The following is a 26,686-nucleotide window of genomic DNA, read 5'->3' as shown; positions in this document are numbered from 1 at the left end:
GTGCCGGCTGCCTAAAACCGATTGAAAAGGGCCAATTCTTAATATGCTGTTCTTGTAAGAAGAAAAACGATCTTATTTGTGCAAACGTATCGGAGCAGCGTTTCTGTAATACTCTGACACACGAGCACAGAGCATCCTGGAAATGTCCATTGTGCATATGCAGGCTGCCCAGATCGGATAATACTAATACACCCGTTCGAGGTTCGGAAAATGATGTGACGCAGCGTCGCGAGGCAGCGGTAGACAGTTCTCGGGAGCGGCCGGCGATACTGCCTATATTATCTGACCTCAATAACACAGCTCTTAATGATACACTGGACATCGCAGATACCCAGATGTTGTTCCTCGAGCTTCGTCAATTTCGGGAGGAGTACAGGAGTAAAGGAGGAGTATAGAAGTATTGATAGTGCGCATATGAGGATGCTAGCGGAGTCTCTGAACAGTATAACGATGAGACTTGATGAGAGTGATAAGAAAGTTGAACAACTACAAGTGCATGTTGAGAGCCTTGAGAATCTGGTGGGAAGGCAAACTATGGAACGCGAGACTGTGACTGATGAGGTTGAGAAATCCTTGCTAAATACTATAGCAGATTTAAAGTTCGAAATTAATGATCGTAATCAAGACCACTTGCTCAATGACGTTGAAATCACCTGTGTGGCGGAGCATCCTGGAGAAAGCCTGCCTCATATCGCTATCATACTTGCTGAAAAGTTAGGAGTCAAACTCGTTTGCGAGGACCTTGTCGACGCACAGTGCGAACTTTGACTACTTTTCATCTCATAAATCCGTAACTTTTTTTTAATGATTATATTAACGTGATTTTTTTTTTCTGATAATCTTCGATATACATACATACATATGGTCACGTCTTTATCCCTTGCGGGCTAGACAGAGCCAACAGTCTTGAAAGAATCTTCGATATATGTACAATTAAATAACATACACTTTATAATTGAAAGTTTATTAATAGTAGTAATAAAAAATGTAGAACAAAAATAAGTACAGAATTTGTAGACTTACATCTATGTTACAAGAAATATGAATAGAAATAAAATAACTTCGTCAAATATCAAGACAATATAAAAATATAGCGTAACAGTCACTCAAGAGCTCTCTAGCTTCATCAAAAAATTCCAAATATTTTTTATTGTAAGGTTTTCTCAAACATGAAATTGTGGAAGCACTTAAGCGGAAAGCGGGTAAGGCTACTGGGTATGATAGAGTGTCGGTCGAGATGCTAAAAGCAGGAAAAGGCGTCGTAGCTAGACAGTTGTACTGCCTTTTCAATTTGTGTTGGAGAAGCGGCCGAGTACCAAAAGATTGGTGTAAGGCGGTTATCGTGCCACTTTACAATGGAAAAGGGTCACAACTGGACTGTTTTTAAAAAAAAATTATCGTGGTATAAACCTGCTTAGCGTCGTCGGCAAATTGTATGCTAAGGTATTGATTAATAGAGTCAGGAATGAAACTGATGACAAAATATGGGATGCTCAAGCGGGATTTCGAAAGGGAATGGGATGTACTGATCAGGTCTTTTCTTTGCGGTGCATAGCCGAAAAGTTTTTGGGCAAGAGTCAAAAAGTCTATTGCACATTCGTGGATTTGGAAAAGGCCTATGACAGAGTTGAGAGGAATGAATTGTGGTCAGCACTTTCTATGCATGGGGTGAGCAGTCTTTTAATACGAGCACTGAAATCCTTATATGAGGATTCGAGTGCTTGTGTCAGGATAAACGGAGCGCACACTGAGTGGTTTAAGATTGAAAAAGGCGTTAGGCAAGGATGTGTTGCGTCACCATGGCTGTTCAACCTATTTATGGATAGTTGTTTGACAGATTTGAAAGAGTCTGAAAGTCGATTAAGGATGAATGAGTTACTCGTCAAATGTCTGCTCTATGCCAACGATCAGGTTATACTGGCGTCATCAACTGGCTGGCTGGTGAAGCATTCAAGATCCCAAATGTCCAAAAATCGCCACTACCTATGGAGCGTGCTGATAATAGGACTGACAAGGCGGGCACTTCAAACAATGATAAGCAGCGGCCTAAAAGGGCGGTGAAAGTAAAATAGCGTGCTACATAGCTACCCCCTAGTGATAGTTGCAGAAGTTCTGTTTTATAGTTTTATTTTAAGTACCTTCCTACCGTACCGACCTAAGATAGGTACCGACCACTCAGTAAGTGACAGAACAACTGCCAACTAATTTGTGGCATTGACAGTGACAATTCGTTTTGTTTTTAGTTTGCTTTCAAACGGTGCGTTCCGTCTAATGAAATTTTCTCGGTACGTTCCTGTCTAAATTTAATTTCTTATTATTATTATTTTTTTTCTGTATACTGTATACTAAGACACTTAACTTTTGTTCAAACCTAAGTTTTTTACAGTGACAATTTACTTTGTTATTTTTTATAATATTGTTAAGTTCGTGAATTGAGTTGGTTGTCTGGAATTGTAACTATGTAAACATTAATTGACTACTTACGTTGTAAGCCGGCAGGCCATTGCAGATTTGGTGGTAGTGCACTTATTTAAGACTTGTATTCTGTTTTAATATATTAAGTAGGTATATCTTTTTATATTTTAAGTAGTATATAACTAATATCATTTATTAATGGATGACTCTTTTGAGTCGGCTGGGGAAGATTCTTTTCATGATGCCGTCTCACTTGGTGATTTAGTGCGTAAAGACTTGATGCCCGTTAGAAAATATTTTAATGTTTGCCACATCAATGCTCAAAGCGTAACAGCCCACTACACTGACCTCCTAGAACTTGGAACGGTTGAACATCTCCAAGCAATTCTGGTTTCAGAGTCTTGGCTGAAGCCTTGCCTTGATTCATTTTTGGTTGCATTACCTGGCTATATACTGATAAGAAATGACCGCACTGATAAAGTTGGTGGAGGTGTAGCCATATATTTACGCAGCAATCTTTTGTATAAAATTTTGTTCCAATCTCCCTCTTCTTACTCGGCATCAGCCGAATACATCTTTATAGAAGTTGAAGTGAGCCACCAGAAAATTGTATTGGGGGTTATGTATTGTCCACCAGGAATAAACTATTTTTCTTCTCTTGAGACAGTACTTGATCCTGTTGCTTCTGTATACTCTCATTCCCTTGTATTCGGTGATATCAATACTAACCTCTTACTCGACACCTCTTCTTCTTGTAAACTTCGTGATATTGTTGACTCCTTCAATCTTTCGGTTCTTCCTTTTAATGCCACTCACGTCAATAAGGACTCCCCTGACACCTGGCTTGACCACATATTTACCTCATCACTCGATAATATCATGCTTCATGGTCAGCATCCTGCTCCAGCATTTTCTCGACATGACCTTATCTACGCTTCTTACAGGATTCACACCACTAAGATTAAGGCAAATTCAGTTTTAATGCGCCACTTTGCTGGGCTGGATATTGAAGCGCTGCGTACTGATGCTGCTGGCACTGACTGGGATGCCATATTAGCTGCTGATACCGTGGAATCCAAGGTTGGCCTTCTTAATAGCTCAATTGTTTCTCTTTTTGATCGCCATGGTCCATTCCGTCGTGTAAAAATTAAACGACCTCCTTGTCCGTGGATGACCAGGGGAGTGCGCATGGCCATGACAAAACGTAATCGAGCGTTCTTAAAATTTAAACGTGATCGTTCTGATGACAATTGCGATATATTTAAGAGGGCACGAAATCTTTGTAATCGTATGGTGAGGTCCGCGAAACGTCGGTATTTTCATGAAAGCATTTCGAATTCTTCTCCTGCTGATGTGTGGAAGTTCCTCAAAAGCCAAGGTGTAGGTAAGGGTAATTCCAAGGTATTCAATTCCTCCTTTTCTCTAGATGAGATAAATGATCATTTTACTTCCACTACTTCTCTGGATTCTTCATCTAGGTTGCAAACTATTTCCTATTTAAACTCCTTACCTTGTTTGCTACCTGACACGTTTTCCTTTTCTACAGTGACCATTGAAGACGTAAAAAAATTGTCCTTTCCATAAAAACAAAAGCCATGGGGATCGATGGAATTAATCTCCGCATGATTCTTCTTCTTTTGGACTTCATTCTTCCGGCTCTCACTCACATCATTAACTATTCCCTTAGTTCAGGTGTATTCCCTTCCTTATGGCGGAAGGCATTTGTCATTCCTCTACCTAAAACTAACAAGCCTGGCAGCTTAAATCATTATCGTCCTATATCTATTCTTCCATTTTTCTCTTAAATTCTTTAAGCAGCATTGTATTCTCAAATATCCTCTCTTGTTCTTTCTAATGGACTGCTCAGTGAATTTCAATCGGGATTCCGCCCGGGACACAGCACGGGTACTGCGTTGTTGAAGGTGACTGAGGACATCAGAAATGGCATGGAGCACGGCAAGGTGACCATCCTTGTACTTATTGATTTCTCCAATGCTTTTAATACGGTAGATTACGATGTTCTCCTTGCTTTACTTGCTCGCCTTAATCTCTCTCCAGTGGTCCTCGATTGGTTCGCCTCTTATCTTCGTGGCCGACAGCAAGCAGTCCGTGTTGAGCAAAATATCTCAAGTTGGCGTGACCTTGTTTCTGGCGTTCCCCAAGGTGGCATATTGTCCCCTCTCCTGTTCTCTATCTTCATCAACTCTCTTACTTTACTCCTTTCTTCCTCTTTTCATCTATATGCAGACGACCTGCAACTCTACCACTCATGCGATTGTGAGGGTATTGACTCCTCGGTTGCGCTCATTAACAGGGATCTTAGCATTATTGCAGACTGGTCGACTAAGTACGGAGTAGTTGTAAACCCGGGTAAATGCCAGGCTATAATTATAGGAAGCTCCCGGCAAATTTGTAATATTAATTTCGAGGCTATCAATCCCGTTAAATTTAATGATGTTACGATCCCTTACTGCCCCAGCGTAAAAGACCTTGGACTGCAGATCGATTCAACTTTTAGCTGGGTTTTAGCTCTCCTCTTTACTTAAAATCTAAATTCCCGCTTCTGAGTTCCGTTCTCTTCGCTCTTCAGACAACCTGACTCTGCGTACTCCTCTGTTCCGGTCTACTTTTTTGGAGAAATCTTTCCAGGTTCAGGCTGTAAGGCTCTGGAATGCTCTTCCTGAAATTATTAGGAGAGCTCCTAGTCGCTCTGCGTTCAAACATGCTGTGAAGGGGTTCTTTCTTCGGCAGATTAATGATGGGTCATCCTAATTATATATTTTATGTATGTATATGTATTTATAGTGTATATTATGTATGTATATCTTGTATGTATTTACGCATTTTTTTGTAATGTATGTATTTTGTCAGTAAGCATGTGCACTTTATCGCACCACCAACTTAAAGTTTTTTCTGTTTGGTCAACTGGTTGACTGGTAGAGAATGCCAAACGGCATTAAGTCCGCCTTTTGTACATTTTTTGTTTTTGTGCAATAAAGTTTAAATAAATAAATAAATAAAATCATCGGAGGAGTTACAGGAGATGGTAAACTGTATGCATGAAGCTTTAAAAGAGAAAGGAATGAAAGTGAACATAAGTAAAACTAAAACACTGGTTTTTGAAATGGAGAAAGAAATGACAGCATGTAATATTTTGATTGGAGGAGAAAAAGTTGAGCAAGTGAAAGAGTTTGTATATCTAGGATCAAAGTTTACATCAGATGGCAAGTGTGATAGTGATATTGAAAGGAGAGTGAACGCGGGGAACGTGGTGAATGTAGCTTTGCATGCCTTTATGAGCAGTCAGAAACTATCCAAAAAGGCTCGACTGGCTGTGCAAAGAGGCGTGTTGGTCCCGACATTAATGTATGGGAGTGATAGTTGGGTATGGCAAAAGAAGCACGAAAGCAGAATAAATGCAGTGGAAATGAGAGCGTTAAGGAGTATGTTGGGTGTGAAATTAAGACCGGATAAGGAACAGCGTGATAAGGGAATGTTGTGATGTGAAAGAAGATGTAGTTACAGGAATAGAAAAGGGTATGTTGAGATGGTTCGGTCATGTGGAGAGGATGAATGAAAACAGGTTGACTAAGCAGATATACATGGAGGGTGTGGAGGGAAAGGTCGGCGTGGGAAGACCTAGACGAACGTATCTTGGACGTCCTGGTAAAGGGCCAGGTCAAAAGTACCCGAAACCGCCGAGCTTGCATGAAGAGAGTTATGAATGTGGATGAAGCGAAGGAAATATGCAGAGATCGTGGCAAGTGGAAAGAGGTAGTCTCTGCCTACCCCTCCGGGAAAGAGGCGTGATTTTATGTATGTATGTATGTATGTATGAAATATATGGATTAGAGGTATATAAAAGTGTGTGTAAAACATCTTCATTTGTAGCTGTCCTCGAACATTTTCTTGCATGATGAAGCCTGAACTCCCTGTAGTCTTTGTTTCTTGACTCCAGAGCGTCTTCTAAGAATAGGCTATTACACTCTTTTTTGAAAACTGTTTTAAATCAATCCTGAGACTGTGTTATACCTATAGAATTTTTATTAAAATTTTTTGAAGCCGAAAAGTGCTCTAAAAACGATTTATTATTTATGATTTTGTATTTTCGCGCGAAAACGCCATCCGCCATGCTGTTTTGACTCGTGACGTCATACTTTTAGTAAACAATACGGCTCTACGTAAGACTAAAGTAAAAAGATTTTTGTAATAATGAATTACAATACATATTGTTGGTGTCTTGTTCCTGAATGCAAGAATACAAGTATAAAAACACCAGAAAAATTGTGGATTCCACTGCCAAGTGATATTAAAATGAGAAACACTTGGTTGAAATTAGCAAGAAGAGATCCAAAATAGGTTATGTTAGATTGGTTGTGTAATAATTTACCTATTATAATTGTGTATTGTAAGAGAATGTTTAATACAATAAATACTTACATCGCTGTTTTAACATTTCTTAACTCAGCAGAACAGAAATCGGGATTGGACGCAAAAAATTTCGCCACCATCAACGTATTAATCCTCGGTAGATTTATATTGTCTGCTTTCACAAAACCGTCTTCCATGATTCTATTAAATTATTAAAGAGTAAAAACCCAAAAACGTGATAGAAATTTTAAAATTTCAAAATAAACAGAGCCTGACATCATCAATATGTTTTCGATTCGATATTTGTTTACTAAAAGTATGACGTCACGTCAGTACCCAACATGGCGGATAGCGTTTTCGACTTTTGAAGAACAGATTAAAAAAGAGGATTTTTTAAATTGAATTATAAAATCCATATTGCACTTTTATGAATAATGATCGATGTTTTTCTTTTATTTTTTACAAAATCTATAAGATACGTGCATTTTTATATTTTTTTTTACATGGTGTAAAATAGCCTATTGTCCAAGAGGCAAAAATGAGAAATGTCGTATAATACTTTCACCATGAATTAACACCTTGTGCACCGAAGATGGCATATAATACCATTTATATTTATTAACATACAGTTGTACTGTATCAAATGCATATTGACCAAATTTCGTGACATCAATATCTCTACCGCTTGACATAACCTGAAGTATTATATACAATCGTTTAATTAATTCCTCATCTATACCAGTGATTTCTGATGAACATTGGTAATTTTGAAAAAATCTCCTGGCCGTATTACCATCATTAGTGTTGCCAGTAATTTGCTTTGGTTTATCTATATTTAATCCAAGTTCTTCTCTGAACCTTCTTTGTACGATCGCGTTCATATCTGCAGTCATAGTTTTAAAATTCTTACGGGTTAAAAGATTCAGATTCAGATTCAGATTTATTTATTGCAAGTCACAAGTTATAAGTTGTTAAATAAATAGTAGGTACAAGTGACGCCCTGCAAGGGCACTGCAAACATGAGGGCAACTAGTTGCCACATTACTTACAAATTAAATTTGATTTACAGATTTTCGCTTTATTTGTAATAAAGAAATCAAAGTGAATTGGTAGGGAATTTATCGTCGAAAAATTCAGAAATATCATAATAACATTTACCTACGAGTAGATTTTTAAGATCTTTCGCAAATATAGGGATTTTTTTAATATTTTTTATATAATTCGGGATATGGTTATATATTTTTATAGCCATATGATGAGGGCTGGAAGAAACAAGTTTCATTTTAGTGATTGGTCTTTCTAGTATGTTGAGGTCTCTATTATTTCTTTTGTTTCTATTTATCCTTCGTATATACAGAGCCTCATGCTTCCTCACAAATTTGCATGCTTCTAGAATATATATAGATGTTAAGGTAAGAATTTTATGTTTTATGAAATATGTTCTGCAGGATGTCATCTGGTCAATATTTACGAGTATTCTAACGATTTTCTTTTGTAGCGTAAATATATCATTAATTGTACAAGAGTTTCCCCATATAACTATGCCATATGACAGTCTGGAGTGGGCATATGCATAATAAGCGGCAAGGCAGGTTTTTAGGTCAGTTACCCGTTTAAGTTGGTGTAATGCATAAGTAAAAGATGAAATCTTATTTTTTAGTTTCTGAATATGTGGTTTCCAAGTCATGTTGGTATCTAATTCGATCCCCAATAAGGTCGCCGTGTCGACTGTTTTTAAATTAGTATTCTTATAATTAAAATCCAACTGCAATGGTCTTTTTTGTGATGGTTTAAATTGTAGTAATTTAGTTTTATTTAAATTAAGTTCTAAGTTATGTGTATCCAACCAATTTATTATACTATCCATAGTAATATTTAATTTATTTTCTAGTTCAACTTCATCAGAACAGGATAGTAAAACCGATACATCGTCCGCAAAGAGTATGCACTCTTCTTTGATTTCGTCTGGGAGGTCATTGATGTATATGAGAAACAGAATACACCCTAAGACACTACCCTGCGGAATAGAGCCGGTGGAAACTGCTCTATTTGACCTTATAATTTCTATTTTACCCGATTCAAAGTTTGTATACCTAAGTTCGACGTGTTGTACACGTTTTTCGAGATATGATTTGAACCAGTTAAGTGCCGTGCCTCTAATTCCTGAATCAAATAATTTGTTAAGCAGAATATCGTGATTTACTCTATCGTAAGCCTTACTCATGTCTAGGAGGAGTCCTAATGAGTATTTTTTCTGATCAATGTTTTCGAATATTTTTAGTGTGAATTTATAAATCGCTAAGGTGGTGGAGAAATTTTTCCTGAATCCATTCTGATTTTCATGGAGCACGTTGTATTTTTCATAGAAGTCACTTAAACGTTTTACCATAGCCGATTCAAACACTCTCGCTGACGCCGGTAAAAGAGATATCGGTCGATAATTATTAATGTCTGTGGTAGGACCTTTTTTGTGTATGGGTTTGATTAGAGAAATTTTTAGCAAATCCGGAAATATGCCTTCAGTAAAGGATTGATTTATAAGTATAGTATAAGGGACTGTTAACTCATCAGCGCATTTCTTTAACAACATCAAGGGAATTTCATCTATTCCGAATGAATATTTATTTTTAAGGTTTTTCAATATACTATTTATTTCTTCATAGCTGGCAGGATTTAGGAACAAAGTGTTCAATACTCTAGATTTAGAAGGAATATTATTTTTTGACGTTACTTGGGGGCTCTTTTGGGAGATTTCTTCTATGTATCCGTTTAAATTTACATTCAATATTCCACCAAAAATATTTTTAATTCTTTCTATTATTTCATCTTCAGATTCCCAATGATGGACAGGTAGCCCATGCAGTACTAAATTTTTTTCCCGACTGTCAGATTGTGTAGGTTTATTCAATTTCGTGTTATCAAAATTTTCTTGTAGTTTTTTATATTCTTCTTTAATATTTCGGCATTCTTCTTCTAGCAGTGTTATTTTGATATTTACTATTTCTAAATTTTCTTGAGTTTGTACCCGTATTTTATTTTCTATTTCTTGATGTAAATCATACTTTAAATCTGCAACTGCTTTTTTTATTTCCTCTTGAACAGATATTCTTAAAGCCGATAGCATATAATTATTATTTTCTTGTAATATTATTTTGAAGTTTCTTAGCGTCAGTAGATCGTCATCTTTACAATGGTATAAAGTTTTTGTATTTTCAAATATAGATTCGTCGCTCATTGGTGCAATTGTATTCCCCTGGAGAGAGTTCGCCGAGAAATCCTCTAGTTCAGAGCTATCTTCTTTACAGTAGGAGATTTTTTTCCTTATGGTAACATTTGAATCAGAAGTGACTGGATCTATTGATGTAATTGGGTGGTCATTTGCCAAGTTTTGTTGTATAGGTGGGTTTTCCCGATTTTTGGGCAAAATAGGGGTGTTGCTATTACCAACTTTTGGTTCTTTGGACCTGCAATAGTGGCATTTCCATTGTTTTTTGTGTTCTATAGTCATGGTATTATAAAATCGACCCTCACTAACATTAGCGCATTCAAGGTCAAAGGTTTGGTGACACAATTGGCAGGATAAAAATCGCCTGTCAGGTATAGATTGTTTACAACCTGCGCACAGTAGCGCCATCTTTGGGCAAGTAGCTAAATGTCTAGGGTTTATATATCTGCTGGGTGGTTTTCGTTCCGATGTATACCGCTAGATGGCGTGGTGTACAGTATTGATTAGTTATTTAGGATGTCACGAGATGGCAGCACAAGTAATATCAATACGTAGTGCAGTTGCTTAGTCACCTTATCATTGAGGTTATAACAATATATAAATTTGTACCTTATAGGGATGGATACTTTCTTTGTTCTGTACAGCTAGGACGTACTCCTCGCTTTCTGCTTCAGGTGTTCAAATGTATCTCGTGCGTTTATCAGTGCTGGTTTTTGGGTTTGCATAATCCACAATAAAGTGATGTATTCCAATGTAAATATGAGCTTATTTTCGTAGATAACACTTTCACCTCAGTATTGTATTATTAATTTTAGATTAAGCTTATAAAAGCGGGAAGAACTTATCGCGTTATATTTTTAAAAATTAAAAATGTCACAGCTTTATGTTTACATTGGCAACTCTAACACTAAAACTAAAATAGCGTGCACTGTGGTTCCACTAGATACACACACACATGCATATTTAAAAAAAATATATATATTCCATCAAATGAATACGGTCTTTAATACCAATGATTACTAAGTAAAACAGTTTATTATTCTATGACATATAACATAACAAAACAGAAAGAGACGGTAATCAACGATGGCCGAACTGGGCCCGATAATTGTCGATCGAGATATCGTCGTCTCTCATTATTTGCATAAGATTTGCCTATAGAGGGAAGCCTGCGACTGCCAGACTTATGTTATTTCAATAAGGTTGAAAGTTTGTCTGCACACAACCCTAACATAGGTAGTGGTTCCTTTGAAAGTTATTGGGTAGAAATTTTATTACTTAGTGTGAGCAAGTGAGATCTAAGATACATATGGGTAAGGCCGCCGAAATTGTCAATTTTTTTGTGTGACTTTTGGTCGCTTTTTGTCTAACTACCATTATGAAGATATACTCCATAAATTGTAAAGTATACCTTAAATATATGTTTACCATCGAATAGTAATATGATAGCCCCTACTGTTACTGTAATACCGGTGCAAAAATTCCAGATATAACTTGTTTGACGACAGTTTAAAATAAAAAAAGCGTTTTACTTTTGTGTTACATTTTTTTTTGTGTGACGAATTTATACCCATTGTTTTGATTAAAACTACCAAATAGCAAAACAAAGTATTAATATGGCATCACTGTTACCGACGTATAAATGTAAAAAAGGCAGACAATGTTGTTTTGTCACAGGAGGCATTTTGAAAGTCCGTTACATAACTTGCTCTGATTGAATAAAAAAATTAAAATTGTGATTTTGAAGGTAAGTAACAGAGATTTGTTTATTTTTGTACCGAATTTCTATGCAAAGTGTTTTAAAGTGTGCGTGGAATCACTCATAAGCGTCTAATTGTAATAAATAACCAAGTTATAACCAAAAAATATTTTAAATATTTTACTTTTGTGTTGCTTTTGTATGACATATGTGTTACGCTTGTATTACTTCTGTGTTATTGTAACACAAATTTACGTGTTGCGTAACACAATAGATTTGTAAAGCCGCATTCACATTCTGTGAATTGAAAGTCGTTTAGTTTAAATGGTGCTAGCTACAATCTCCCGTTGAAATAATAATTATTGATGTTTAATTCCTCTCCGTCGTGCTTCTTCCAGCCAGATAAATAGGCAAACAGAAAAAATATAAGTCATTGTTTTGGTTGTAGGTATTGCGTTATTTGAGAGCCTTACTATCATTGAGAGAGTTAGTATCTCGTAACAAAAGTCTCGAACTTACTTCGAGGCTAACTCAATCTGTGTAATTTGTCGCGTATATATTTATTTATTTACTTTTTCATTACCTACTTCATTTTTACTACAGTTACTTACTTATATTCGTTAAGGTTATTTTAGTCACCAATCTGAAACGAACTTTACCCAAAATGTTCGTTGCTTTTGGGTTACATTTGTGTTATGGTAACTCAAAATGTCTTGTGTTACTTTTGTGATACAATTGACAATTTTCGCGGCCTGACCCATATATTAGACTAGCTGACCCGGCAAACGCTGTTTTGCCAATTATTTTTATTAGTCTATGTTACTCGTGGATAATGTAGCTTTCGAATGGTGAAAGAATTTTTAAAATCGGTCCAGTAGTTTTTGAGCCTATTCATTACAACCAAACAAACAAAGTTTTCCTCTTTATAATATTAGTGTAGAAGTGTAGATAGTGTAGATAATCTCGTTTGCTCACACTTGCTTGTTCTAGTTACTAGCGTTACTTGGATTTCGAAGTTATTCAAGGAATATTTTTTGTTTATTTAAAAAACAAAAAAATATTGTTACACAATTTTCAATGTTTCAAGGTGCCATTTAAACTAACTAACTAACTGACATCTAAGAATTACAATACCTGTGTCTTCAAACACGGAAATCAGCAAGAAATATTAAACCAAAGGGAGCAAAATAAAACATTCAATAATTAAAATTAGTAAATTTTATTGAAACAGTTTACCTATAGTTTTGTTTACATATTGATGATTATATAAAGCTATACATACAGCATACACTAATTGTATCATCTACTTATCTCCTGTTATTAAAGTTACAGCTTAATTATTCGTTTTCATAAAGAAAAGATATTGAAGCTGTCCTTAAAATACTATCCAAGTAATTAGTACTTTTAATATAAATTGGCAGAACCTTTCACGCACTATATGGACTCGATGCACAGGGCAGTTGTCTTGCACAAATGATATTGTTGGCATATCATCAATCGGATAAATACACCACACAGTTGGTAACATGGTTTCTTGCAGCACTTGCACATAATGAGCAGCTGTAGCGCGTCCTGCTATCCACACCTGTTCCCCAGGTCCAGCAGCACTCATCCAGCCCCACATATTTACAGATATGCGTCCAGACTCCATATTTGGCACAATATTTTTTTCTTCATACCGAGTTGCATTTCTTCGCCTTAAATGAAGCCTACCGTGTTGCGATGACGTAAACGAACTTTTTGTCCGTAAATATCGCTTTTTTCCAGTCAAAATCCAAATACTACCGAGCAAATTCTAAACGTTTTTGCTTATTACATACATACATACATACATAAAATCACGCCTCTTTCCCGGAGGGGTAGGCAGAGACTACCTCTTTCCACTTGCCACGATCTCTGCATACTTCTTTCGCTTCGTCCACATTCATAACTCTCTTCATACAAGCTCGGCGGTTTCGGGTACTTTTGACCTGACCCTTTACCAGGACGTCCTTAATTTGATCAAGATACGTTCGTCTAGGTCTTCCCACTCCGACCTTTCCCTCCACACTCTCCTTGTATATCTGCTTAGTCAACCTGCTTTCATTCATCCTCTCCACATGACCGAACCATCTTAACATACCCTTTTCTATTCCTGTAACTACATCTTCTTTCACATCACAACATTCCCTTATCACGCTGTTCCTTATCCTGTCACTCAATTTCACACCCATCATACTCCTTAACGCTCTCATTTCCACTGCATTTATTCTGCTTTCATGCTTCTTTTGCCATACCCAACTTTCACTCCCATACATTAATGTCGGGACCAACACGCCCCTGTGCACAGCCAGTCGAGCCTTTTTGGATAGTTTCTGACTGCTCATAAAGGCATGCAAAGCTCCATTCACCATGTTCCCCGCGTTCACTCTCCTTTCAATATCACTATCATACTTGCCATCTGATGTAAACTTTGATCCTAGATATACAAACTCTTTCACTTGCTCCACTTTTTCTCCTCCAATCAAAATATTACATGCTGTCATTTCTTTCTCCATTTCAAAAACCAGTGTTTTAGTTTTACTTACGTTCACTTTCATTCCTTTCTCTTTTAAAGCTTCATGCATACAGTTTACCATCTCCTGTAACTCCTCCGCTGATGACGCCAGTATAACCTGATCGTCGGCATAGAGCAGACATTTGACGAGTAACTCATTCATCCTTAATCCACTTTTAGACTCTTTCAAATCTGTCAAACAGCTATCCATAAATAGGTTGAACAGCCACGGTGACGCAACACATCCTTGCCTAACGCCTTTCTCAATCTTAAACCACTCAGTGTGCGCTCCGTTTATCCTGACACAAGCACTCGAATCCTCATATAAGGATTTCAGTGCTCGTATTAAGAGACTGCTCACCCCATGCATAGAAAGTGCTGACCACAATTCATTCCTCTCAACTCTGTCATAGGCCTTTTCCAGATCTACGAATGTGCAATAGACTTTTTGACTCTTGGCCAAAAACTTTTCGGCTATGCACCGCAAGGAAAAGACCTGATCAGTACATCCCATTCCCTTTCGAAATCCCGCTTGAGCATCCCATATTTTGTCATCAGTTTCATTCCTGACTCTATTAATCAATACCTTAGCATACAATTTGCCGACGACGCTAAGCAGGCTTATACCACGATAATTTTTGCAGTCCAGCTGTGACCCTTTTCCTTTGTAAAGTGGCACGATAACAGCCTTACACCAATCTTTTGGTACTCGGCCGCTTCTCCAACACAAATTGAAAAGGCAGTACAACTGACTAGCTACTACGCCTTTTCCTGCTTTAAGCATCTCGACCGACACTCTATCACACCCAGCAGCCTTTCCCGCTTTCATACTCTTAAGTGCTTCCACAATTTCGAACATTTCAATTTCGCCTTCCATCTCATTCTCTTTTTCTTCGCTATAGCAGAAATCTTTCTTATTTCCTTCCTTTTTTTCAAATAAACTTTCAAAATAGTCCTTCCATATCTTTAGCACACATTCTTCTCCTTTCACAACGCTACCATCCTGGCATCTGATCCTAGTCAGCTCTCTGGTTATAGTATTTCCTCGGGCTGACCTTACGGATTTCCAGAATACTTTCAGATTTGACTGAAAGTCTTCTGATAGCCTTTTATCAAAATCCTCTTTATACTCCTCTTTCTTTCTAATCACAGCTTTCTTAACCAAATCTTTCATTTTCTTATATTCCTTACGTGCTTCATTCACATCTTCATCTATAACCTCTTGCATTCTTAAGTTAGCTTTTGCTGCTAACAAATCCAGCCATGCTTTCTTCTTTAATCGCACAAGTTCTTGCACATCTTTACTCATCCACGCATTTTTGTGATTTTTCCCTTTCCTTCTTCTACTTACACCACACACTTCAACAGCTACTTTCACAATTCTTTCTTTAAATTCCTTCCATCCATCTTCAATATCGCTCATTTCATCTAAATCTTCAAATTCATCCTTCAGTCTATTAATATACTTCTTACCTACATCCATATCTTGCAAATTTTCTACTTTTACTCTTTCCAAAGCGCTGGTTTGCTCCCTTACCCTGTGCCGCCAGCGATTGAAGATACCCCTTATCCGGGATATCACCAGTAAATGGTCCGAGTCAATGCCAGCACCGCGATATGCACGGGTATCCAGCACTTTGTTCTTCAATCTTTCATCTACAATCACAAAGTCTATCATACTTTTTAAAATACCTTCCACTCTTGTGTAGGTGTGGATCTCTTTATGTTGAAACATTGAGTTCGACACAAAAAGATCCCACTCTAGACAAATTTCTAATACACTTCTTCCATTATCATTCACCTTTTCGTCACCAAACGCACCAAGCACCTTTTCATATCCATCACGCTTTACACCCACCCATCCATTAAAATCACCTAACATAATAATCTTCTCATTTGGCTTGGTAACTTTCAATACTTCTCTTACACTATTCCAGAACTCCTCGTTTTCGCTTTTTGCTGATGTTGTACCCCTCGAACCCACATCCCAAGGTGCATAAACACCTAGAACGAAGATCCGAGTGATTCCAACTTTCAGCCTAATCCATAGAAGACGAGGGCTGACACACTCATACTCATTCACGCACTCAGCCATTCGTGCAGAAAGAATTAGACCGACCCCTTGACAGCCTCGGCTGGTACTGGAAATTCCAGACCAATACGCCGTGTAAGGGCCGTGCTGCGTCGCGTCGCATCCTTTCCGCTTCGTTTCATTCACGCACAACACATCCAAACGTCTTTCATCCATCATCTGGCATACTTCCTCAATCTTATCCTTCATTCCTCCTCTTACATTCATCGTCGCAAAGCGGCTTTCAGCAGACCGCATACCGCTCCCGCCGGGAACGAGACGTGATGGGGTGCGGACACCATCGCCGCCATTTATATGCTTTTTAAGGTTCATAATGCGATTCCCACGAGACGCTAGGGAAAAATTTTTGTCCGCCCCAGCAGAGCCCCGCATGCCAGGGTAAGGCTAGCCATTACCTGGGGGTCGCCCAACCCCATGGCGGAAGTGGCACGCTCGAGACTAGGCTCGCCCCTAGCCATGCATCCATCGGCGCGGCAGACCTTAGATTGGAATTTTGCTTATTTATTTCGGATAAATACGGCTTTCTTGCTGGCTGTCTGTGGTGTAGTCCCTCACGGTGCAAACTCGACGAATAGTAACCACTGATGTGTCGAACTGTTCCGCAAATTTTCTGGTCGGTATGAAGCTATTATTTTCGTACTGTTCCACCATGGATCTCCGCTGTGTGGCGTGTCGCTGTGTTAATAAGCGGACGACGGCCGCTGCGCGGCGACTTTTTACACTACCCTCTTCTTGATGGCGCGTTACCCAACGCTTCACCGCTTGTTGTTTATTGTGTGAATGTGTGAGTGATAGCGGTGACTACAAGCTATAAAGTTTTGCGAACTATGACTGCAATTATGAACGCGACCGTACATAAGCCTTCTTTTCCTTTTTTAAATTTTTTTTCTCTGTAGTTGTGGCAGACCATTTTGCAAATCCTAAATTTTAAGATAAGTGTAAAATAAGTTCCATAAATCTGCTCCAACAATGCAAAGTTGAAAATCTATATTGATAAGAAGCTTCGTCGACAGGTTTGTTTTGAACTTTTTCTAAATTGTTCATCTCTGTTGGTCTTGCACCGCAAATGGTACATACAGCACTCGATGAAGTTTCTGATAAAACCTGAGCCACTTTACCGTCAATCATAGTTAAAAATAACGTGTGTTATATTTCAATACCTTCTCCATTATGATTGATTAGGGAAGGACTTAGAGCTGAAATTTGAGCATTAATTTCATCGACTACTTGTTTTGTCTTCTCTGGAGTCTCTTTTGAAAATTCTATCAAAATAGGTTGGCAAAATCTGACTGATGATGGAGCAGGATAACACCACAAAACTTCATTAGTATTGGTATCAATAAGTCTCTGGGGCACAAGGGATGATATAAATAAATTATGAGTCTGAAATCAACTCACTCTCTTCAGGCAGGACTTGTTTGTATTCGCTTTGTGCACTTGATCCATCACAGCCCCATTTGGAATGTAATGTTACGTGAGTTGAACCAACTTTATAAACATCACTAATTTTTATAAGCCTAGCTGAAGTTTGATCTAAAAGATCTTGCAATTTGATGTTTGCTTTGATGTTTGTTATTTCAATGTTCGATTCTAGCAGATAGCACATCCGTTTAGCTTCACGAATCAACTTATATGAAGGAAATAATAAGCAGTTTTTTATGATCAAACAATTCCTCATATTTTCATACTGTGATTTACTCAGATTTAATTATATGAAGATGCTGAGAGCTTCTTCTTTTGAATAAGCGGTTACCTGTTCGTTAAGAAGACTCTTGCGTATTTCACTCTTCTTTTCTACCGGCAAAATTCGTAAAACTTCAACAATGAAGGCTTCTTCTACTTCGCCTTGAGACCTTAAGCCTTGTATGTATGAGTTCAATATAATATCGAGCCCACATGAATCAAGCAATTCCTAGTTTTTACGTTTCTTTGTCCTTTCTGAAATATCTTCATACGTTTTAGAAGGCCTTCCCCTTTTTCCTGCTGATGTCGAAGGTTCTGATTGGCATGTAGGATCTTCTAGCTTCACAGTAAATTTACCATCCAGCCAACTGCTGTTTTGACTTAAAAACTGATCTTTCTTTCGACCCGCTTTAGTAAAGCGTTGTCGAAACTGAGTTATGAAAGACTTTTGAATACTGGCAATGATTTTTCCTATGTTTCCTTCTGAAAATTTGGTGAAATTGTTTCGTATATAATTTGATAAAGAATCAACATAATTTGTATCACTATCAATCAATATGAGACTTAAGTCGCGTCTGGTGCGCGAAAATTCACTCATTGTGGAGAGTAAGTATTAACAAACTTTTGCGTATGACAAAAAATAATGACGAACTGTAACGTTTCATGAACAAGTCCCTATTTTATACTAAACTAGCTGTGCCCGCGACTTCGTCCGCGTATTAGAAAGAACGCTGGTTCGCCGTATTAAATGTTTCGCTGCAAATTGCTTATAACGACTATATCTCAAAACCTATTCGTCTGATTTATATACTGTAAATGGCAATTTTAGTCTACATGAACAGCCGAAAGTAATAAACATATTTATTTGGATAAGGATTAATACTGAATTAAAGAAAATTGGTTTCAAAATAACTTATGTTTATAATGAAAAAATAATCTTAAAAAATGAACATAAAAGTGGTTATTGTAAGTAAACCTTAAGAGATAGATATATGCTCTCGCGGACTTTTTTGTGGCAAAAAATGAGTACTTCACATCTTTAGTACATTGTTTTACTATATATTTGTTGGTTTCGCGTGGAAAGCTCGCAGATGGCCGACTCATTCAACTTTCACCTGCATTGTTGACGTTTCCCGTAGGAAATCCGGGATAAAATGTAGCCTATAGCCTTCCTCGATAAATAGACTATCTAACAGTGAAAGAATTATTCAAATCGGTTCAGTAGTTTCTGAGATTAGCGCGTTTAAACAAACAAACAAACAAACAAACAAAACAAACTCTTCAGCTTTATAATATTAGTACTAGTATAGATAATGAAGGAAGACGTGTGCAAAACTATTTGTTAAAAATTTATTTATCATAATGCGGTTATGCGGTTTTGAATGGTTCTGTTTGGGAACGGAACAAAATACTGTGAGAAATAGGTGATAAAAGTACCGCAAAATATAAAAAAAATAATCTAATATTTGGGTCACATTCGTTTTTTGACTGTCCAGACTGGGAATCATAACGAAGGAAAACTCTAAGTAAAAGTACTCTAAAAAAATCTTACCTGATCTTACATATCTTATGAGATTTGACTTTGTTACGCATTAAAACTGCAAAAAAAAACTTTTTGCCGTGAAATTATATTAAATTTACTAATATATAATACAAAAAATAGAACTTCGGCAAGCTTCGGCAACTGTCAAATTTCCAAGTAAAATTTGAAGAAAGTAGCACAAATAATGTGTTTTTTCTTCTTTAATAATAGTTCACTAAATTGGCTCATTCTTTTTTTGTGATAAAGTGGATATCTTACAAAAAGTTACACAGCCGTTTTTGTAGTCTTCTCATTCTTTAACTTTAGATGCTCTTTTCTATGAAATATGAATAGGCAGATATTAGAATCCTATATTAGAATGCGGGGATGCATCCCCGCATACTTATGAAAAAACCATTTATGAGATGTGTCTCTTAGGGCGGTTCCCATAGTGCGACGTGTCACGTGTGGGTTCTCTCGCAGTGACCCTGGACGTCGCTGCGACAACTTCGCCGTCACGTCCCAGACCGATTGTCGTACGGCTGGCACGTCGAGCACTCTGAGATCAGTTGCTGAAGGCAGCACGTATTCGCCGTGGCGCCACTATCGAAGGGACGGGCCTTCCTTCCCCCCGCGCCGATTATACCTCAATGAGCGCCTGACTAAATTAAACAGGCAATTATTTCGACGAGTGCGTGAGTTGGCGACTTTGCATAAATGGCGTTACGTCTGGACTCGAGATGGCCGAATTTTCGTACGGCAGTATCAATCACCGGATGTGCCGCGGCATCGTCTGCGCAATGAACAAGATATCATGCGGGTTTTTGGGCTTGAAACAATTCGCGCTACTGCAATCACATAAACGGGGCTTCGACTAGGTACTTCCTTGCTTCAATTTATCTGTCTTGTTCGTTTACCTTTCCTCATTTTAGCTGGATGTTTGTGTTGTATTTTATTTTATATTGTTTTTGACATACTTCCGGTTGCTGGTTTGGTTGTGCTTAACACTTACCGGAGTATGGTATTCTCGTTCACTCATCCATCTTTATGTACCTACTAAGAAGGAATTGTTTTCTATGTTAACAATCACTGCTTTTAGTGAGGACTTTTTCTTTGAATATGCCTTGTTATTAACTTTATAACCGTGGGATCCCTCAAGGATCTATACTCGGGCCCCTCCTCTTTATAATCTATAGTGCCGATCTAACTAACGTTATTAGGCATTGCAGATATCACTGTTACGCAGATGACGTACAGTTATACATTTCACATAAGCCAGAAGAAATATCATCTGCAGTGATTTAAATGAATGAGGACCTGGAACTTATCGCCGATTGGTCAGCTAAAAACTCGTTAGGACTTAACCCTTCGAAGACGCTAATCCTTGGTTCTAGAGTCCAAATTCGGAAGACTATAAGCAGTAATCCTAAAATAACATTGCTAGGTTCAGCTGTGGAAAGAGTTGATGAGACGAAAAACCTGAGCATAGTTATGGATGGTGAACTTGGTTTCGAGAAACACGTGTCGGAGGTCGTCAGAAACTGCTTCTTTCGTTTGAAGGTTTTGTGTAGGGTTAGAAATTTTTTGACAGAAAATGTACGTGTCAGGTTGTGTGAAGCTCTGGTTTTATCGCTGCTCAATTACGGGGATGTTGTCTATGGGCCTCGCTTACTTATTTGAGAGAACTCTGCGATTAATTCAACGTGTCCAAAATGCACGCTGCCGATTTTGTTTTTATATCCCACCTCGTAGTCGCATTACGCCATACCTTAACAAGACCTCCATGTTAAATATGGACTCGCGTAGGCAACTACATCTTGCTAGTTTATTATTCGGAGTTATAAGATACGGGATCCCTGAGTATCTCCACTCTAAGATAAAATTCAACACCCAACATAACGCGAGATCATGTCGGCCCCTATTACTAACTTATCTACACAAAACAGCTGCATTCAGGGGCAGCTTCCGCTACCAGGCCACTAAATGTTGGAACAATACACCTCCCCCCATTAGGATTCAAGCATCTATAGCATATTAGTTCAAAGTTAAATTACGCAGGCATCTTTTGGATCTACAGAACATATATATATATAATAATAAAAAAATATAAATATTTGGAACTGATGGCGGTTTCTGCTTCTCATGTACTCTTCTATTCCATTCTATATATTTTAAAGGTAGAAAGAAAAAGGTTTATAAATGTTACACGAGCGATGCTGGGGCGTGTATTGAATTATATTTCGTCGCTTCATTCTTCAGATATAAGTTAACCAGGTAGTCTCCTTTTCCTACAGGCAACACCGCACGATTTCAGAGATTAATCGATTTTATCGATTACCTACATTCTTTTTTTTTTTTGTTTCTACCCCATAGATTCCGTTCGACATAGCTTCATTTCTTTTTCGTGTGTGGCAGCGCAAGCACGTTTATTCCGTTATAAGAAAATTAAATCTATTTTATTATCCTTTATCATATTAATCATGCCGAAGCGTCGTCATCGTGATAAAATCGAATATTACCAACAGAAATTGAGGCGTTGGGAAGAAAAAGCCGAACGTAAAAACCGTAGAATCATCGAGTCATCCGACTCTGAAAACTCAGGTACGTTTTTTATTTATATTAAGTGATATAATATAATCGTTAAAAGACCTAGAGGTTGACCGTGTGTCATCACGTGGTGCTTTGCCTAGAGGTTAACCGTGTATCATCACGTGGCTTGTTTTTCCTACCTAGAGGTTGACCGTGTGTCAACACGTGGTGGTCTTATACGCCTGGAGGTTAACCGTGTGTTTTCACGATGGCATTTTCACTTAAGCTTACAAGTAGAAAACGATTATTATATTTTAAATCTGTTACCGTTGGTAATCGATGCTTTCGTTTTTTCCATAGACAATGAGCCTGTTATTGTGGAAGAGTCTACGGAAATCAACGCTAACTCTGTGGATCACCACGACACGTCAAGTAATCCAGAAAATGAAATTCAGGAGCCCGATCCTGAACTGGACCCCGAGATCCTATCGGCCCTTGGCGAATCAACCGAAGAATCTCCAAAATTCGGCGAAAAGATTCACGAGAATTTAGCCCGCTTATGGACGCCAATATTACGCAAAGGATTAAATAAGGAAATTAAAGATAAGTTTTTTAAAGAGTATCTTACCCCCGAAAACTGTACCTTGTTACAAGCGCCAAAGCTGAATCCCGAGATTTCGGCTGCGGTGTCCGATTTAACACGATCTCGCGATAAAAGAGTAGAATCTGTTCAGCATCATTTGGGTGTCGGTATCACGGCTTTGAACAGAGCATTAACTTTATTAATAAATAATGAGGGTAGTAAAGTTACTGCAATTAAACTACTTAGCGATAGTAGTCGTATTTTGTGCGATCTCCATTACGTAGAAACACAAGCTAGGATTAAATTTATAACACCAGGTTTGGATAAGGCTTTTTTAAATATAGTCCAGGACATAAATAGAGACGAAATGCTTTTCGGTAATAAATTATCGGAAAAGATTAAAGCTTCGAAAGTAATCGAGAAGCAGGGATTACAAATAAAAAAGACTGTTCCAAATCCAAAGCCAGCTACGGTACCTCAACCTTCTTCCAGTCGGCCTCGCCCCCAGGAAAACTGGGCGGGCCCTCCTCGTCAGTCGTCTTACAGGGGGGGACGAGGGGGGGCCAGGAAGACAACATCTGCAGGATCGACTGGTCGCAGAGCACCCCCAGCACCTCAGTCCAAATCGTCGACTCAGACAAAACAACAACGTGCTGCTCAACAGCATTAGAGGTACACGCGGGTAGAATTAAATTCTTTTATAATCGTTGGCTTTCAATCACAAAAAAACTCACTTGTTCTGGATTGGATTCTTAATGGGTATTCCATTCCATTCTGTGGACCGGTATACCAGAACAAATATCCACGCAATTCCTTAACAATTAAAGAACACTCTGACATGATAATAGCTATTAAGAAATTGCTCGATTTAGGAGCTGTGTCAAAGTGTGATAAGAGTCAAAGTCAGTTTTTCTCTAGCATTTTTCTAGCTCCAAAACCAAATGGGGGCAAACGCTTTATACTTAATCTTAAACCATTAAATAAATATATCGTGAAATCACACTTCAAGATGGAAGACCATAGGACAGCATTAAAGCTCCTACCAAGAGAAGGGTTCGCGGCGACTATTGATCTCAAAGAAGCCTATTTCTTGATCCCAATTCGCGAAAAAGATCGTAAATACCTCTGTTTTGTATTTGACGATATTTACCAGTTTAATGCTATGCCCTATGGTCTATCCGTTGCACCTTTAGTTTTCACCAAAATTATGAAAGAAGTTATTACCCATTTAAGGCCGAGAGGCTTAGATCCGTTATTTATTTAGACGATATACTTTGTATAGGTGATACATATGATCAATGTTATGAAAATGTGACAGAAACTGTCAAATTATTAGAATGTCAGGGCTTTATAATTAACCGAGAAAAGAGTATCTTGACTCCCAATAAAACTTGCAAATTCCTAGGTTTTATGTTCAACACAAATAACATGTCAATTTCCTTGCCAGCCGATAAGAAAGAAAAAATTTTGAAATTACTTAATCATTTTCTATTCTTACCGAAATGTACAATCAGAGAATTTTCTCAGTTAATTGGGGTGCTTATAGCTGCATGTCCAGCAGTAAAATATGGCTGGCTATTATACCAAATCTCTCGAAAGGCAAAAATATTTAGCTTTTCAAAAATCTAATAACTTTGACACAATAATCGAGTTGCCAAATTTAATTATACCGGACCTCACATGGTGGAAAGACCGTGTCATGTCAGCATACAATGACATGCAGCCAGATAGAGAGTTTAAGCTAGAAATCTTTACTGACGCTTCTAGAACAGGTTGGGGAGCTTTCTGCAATGGAAATAGAGTAAATGGAGGCTGGAAAGACGACGAATGTTCTCACCATATTAATTATTTAGAACTTCTCGCTGTTTTCCTGGCATTAAAATTTTTTGCTTGTGAATCTTCTAACAGTGCAATTCTGCTAAGAGTTGACAATTCTACTGCTATCAGCTATATTAACCGCATGGGCGGTATTCAATTTCCCCACTTGCATGACCTTGCAAAATTGATTTGGCAATGGTGCGAGAAGCGAAATATCTGGCTTTTGGCTTCTTACATAAATACTCACGATAACGTAGAAGCTGATGAAGAATCTCGGAGATTGAATATTGATACTGAGTGGGAACTTTCATCTCAGGCGTATCAAACTATTGTCAAGACTCTTGGTCAGCCAAACATAGACTTATTCGCATCTCGCACCAACACCAAATGCCAGCGATATATCTCCTGGAAAAAAGATCCTGACGCGGAGAATATAGATGCGTTTACAATTAATTAGCACAACCATTTTTTCTACGCATTTCCTCCTTTCTCACTAATCCTAAAATGTTTAAGAAAGATAATACAAGACAAAGCTCAGGGTATATTAGTGTTTCCTTACTGGCCAAGCCAACCTTGGTTTCCACTCCTCAAAAATATGTTGATATCTGAAATTATTTATTTTAACCCTAATCGAGATCTCTTAAAATCTCGTTTCAGGAGAACGCATCCACTCCACAAGTCGCTTTCCCTGGGAGCAGCGATGCTCTCCGGAGTGCATTCTCAAGACGCGACGTCCCGCCACTAGCGCTCGACCTAATGTTAACATCTGTCTCAGCAAGTACTTTGAAACAATATGACGTCACTTACAGACTGTGGTGGTCATTCTGTTTTAAGAATAACCTAGATATTTTTGATTGTTCTATTCCTCCTATTTTAACTTTCCTAACCGAACAATTTTACAATGGCAGTTCATACGGCTCTATAAATAGCCATAGATCGGCGTTGTCTCTGTTGCTCGGTAACTGAATAGGATCAGACGAAAGGATAAAACGTCTCTTAAGGGGTATATATAGGAAAAAACCCAGTCAGCCAAAGTACGTAGCCACTTGGGATCCCAAATTAGTACTGGATCATGTCTCTTCGTGGATGCCTAATAGCGAGTTAACCTTGGAAAAGTTAACTAGAAAATTAGTAATATTATTAGCCTTATGTACTGCCCACCGCGTTCAAACACTCTCACTTATTAAGTTACAGAATATAAAAAAAGATGAAAGCGGTATCAAAATTTTAATATCCGATATTATTAAGACTTCGGCAGCAGGCAAAAAACAACCAGTGTTGTTTTTACCATATTTTAAAGAAAATTTATCAATCTGTCCGGCCACTGCATTGGACGATTATATTTACATTACTTCAAACTTGAGACCGGCTAACGTTGACAATATTTTTATAACTTTTAAAAAACCATATAAAAAAGCGTCATCCCAGTCTCTTAGCAGGTGGATAAGAAAAACATTAGCAGAGAGCGGCGTCGACGTGACCATGTTTAGTGCACACAGCACAAGACATGCTTCAACGTCGGCGTCGGCCTCTGCGGGGGTATGCATAGACACCATCAGAAAAACTGCTGGCTGGTCAACCACTTCACAAACTTTTGCGAATTTCTATAATCGTCCAATCGTAGACGATAGTACATTCGCTCGAAGGGTATGTTCTGTAACAGATAAGAGTTAGTATTACTTCTATTATTGATTTATCGTACATAAATACGGGATTAATATATTAATTAATAATCTTCTGATTTTTCCAAATATTTGATCAATAATAATATGATAATAATAATTCATTTATTTCAGATTAAAAATCCATATATGTTAGTAACAATAAAATACACCTTAAAAACTAGTGTTAGTAATATACACAAAAAGGCAAAAATAAACAAACGAGCCTTCCCGCTGGAGCAGCTGCAAGCAATCTATGAAATGACTGCGTGCAGCTTGATCCAGCGAGCTAGCATTGGCGAGTCCCATCTGTTGGCAAACGCACACAGAATACTATTGGGACTGTCGCGCATGCGCCTTAGGTGTGAGGCGCAACGCTTCCTCATGATGGCCGCGAACCCATCGACATGAGCCTCTGCAAACATTGCCGAGGCGCTGCAGTAGCGCGGCAGTCCCATCAGTGCCCGGAACGCGTTGTTGTACTGCAATCGGATATCGTTGTAAGCTCCCTGTGTAAAATTGACCCACAGACTGCATGTGTAAAAAGACTG

General features: G+C 38.0%; 1 protein-coding gene and 1 pseudogene across 1 annotated transcript; both read left to right on the top strand.

Annotated features, from left to right (window-relative positions):
- Positions 1-306: 306 nt before the first annotated feature.
- LOC132904065 (uncharacterized) lies at positions 307-20,406 on the top strand (annotated as a pseudogene).
- A 1,618-nt stretch (positions 20,407-22,024) lies between these two features.
- LOC106138857 (uncharacterized) lies at positions 22,025-23,326 on the top strand. The gene is made up of 2 exons (XM_013340144.2): positions 22,025-22,145; positions 22,434-23,326. Exons 1-2 carry the CDS (start codon positions 22,025-22,027, stop codon positions 23,324-23,326), a joined length of 1,014 nt encoding a protein of 337 aa, XP_013195598.2.
- Positions 23,327-26,686: the final 3,360 nt, after the last annotated feature.

Source organism: Amyelois transitella, chromosome W (assembly GCF_032362555.1).
Source record: "Amyelois transitella isolate CPQ chromosome W, ilAmyTran1.1, whole genome shotgun sequence".
Taxonomy (NCBI): Eukaryota; Metazoa; Arthropoda; class Insecta; order Lepidoptera; family Pyralidae; genus Amyelois; species Amyelois transitella.
Note: the sequence above shows the minus strand (reverse complement) of the source record. Positions and strands in the feature narration are given on the sequence as shown.

Excerpts from the sequence above, each read along its gene's own strand:
- LOC106138857 (XM_013340144.2), top strand. The coding sequence starts at position 22,025 with ATGCCGAAGCGTCGTCATCGTGATAAAATCGAATATTACCAACAGAAA. Across the intron at positions 22,146-22,433 it reads ATCCGACTCTGAAAACTCAG|ACAATGAGCCTGTTATTGTG; the intron begins GTACGTTTTTTA and ends TTTTTTCCATAG.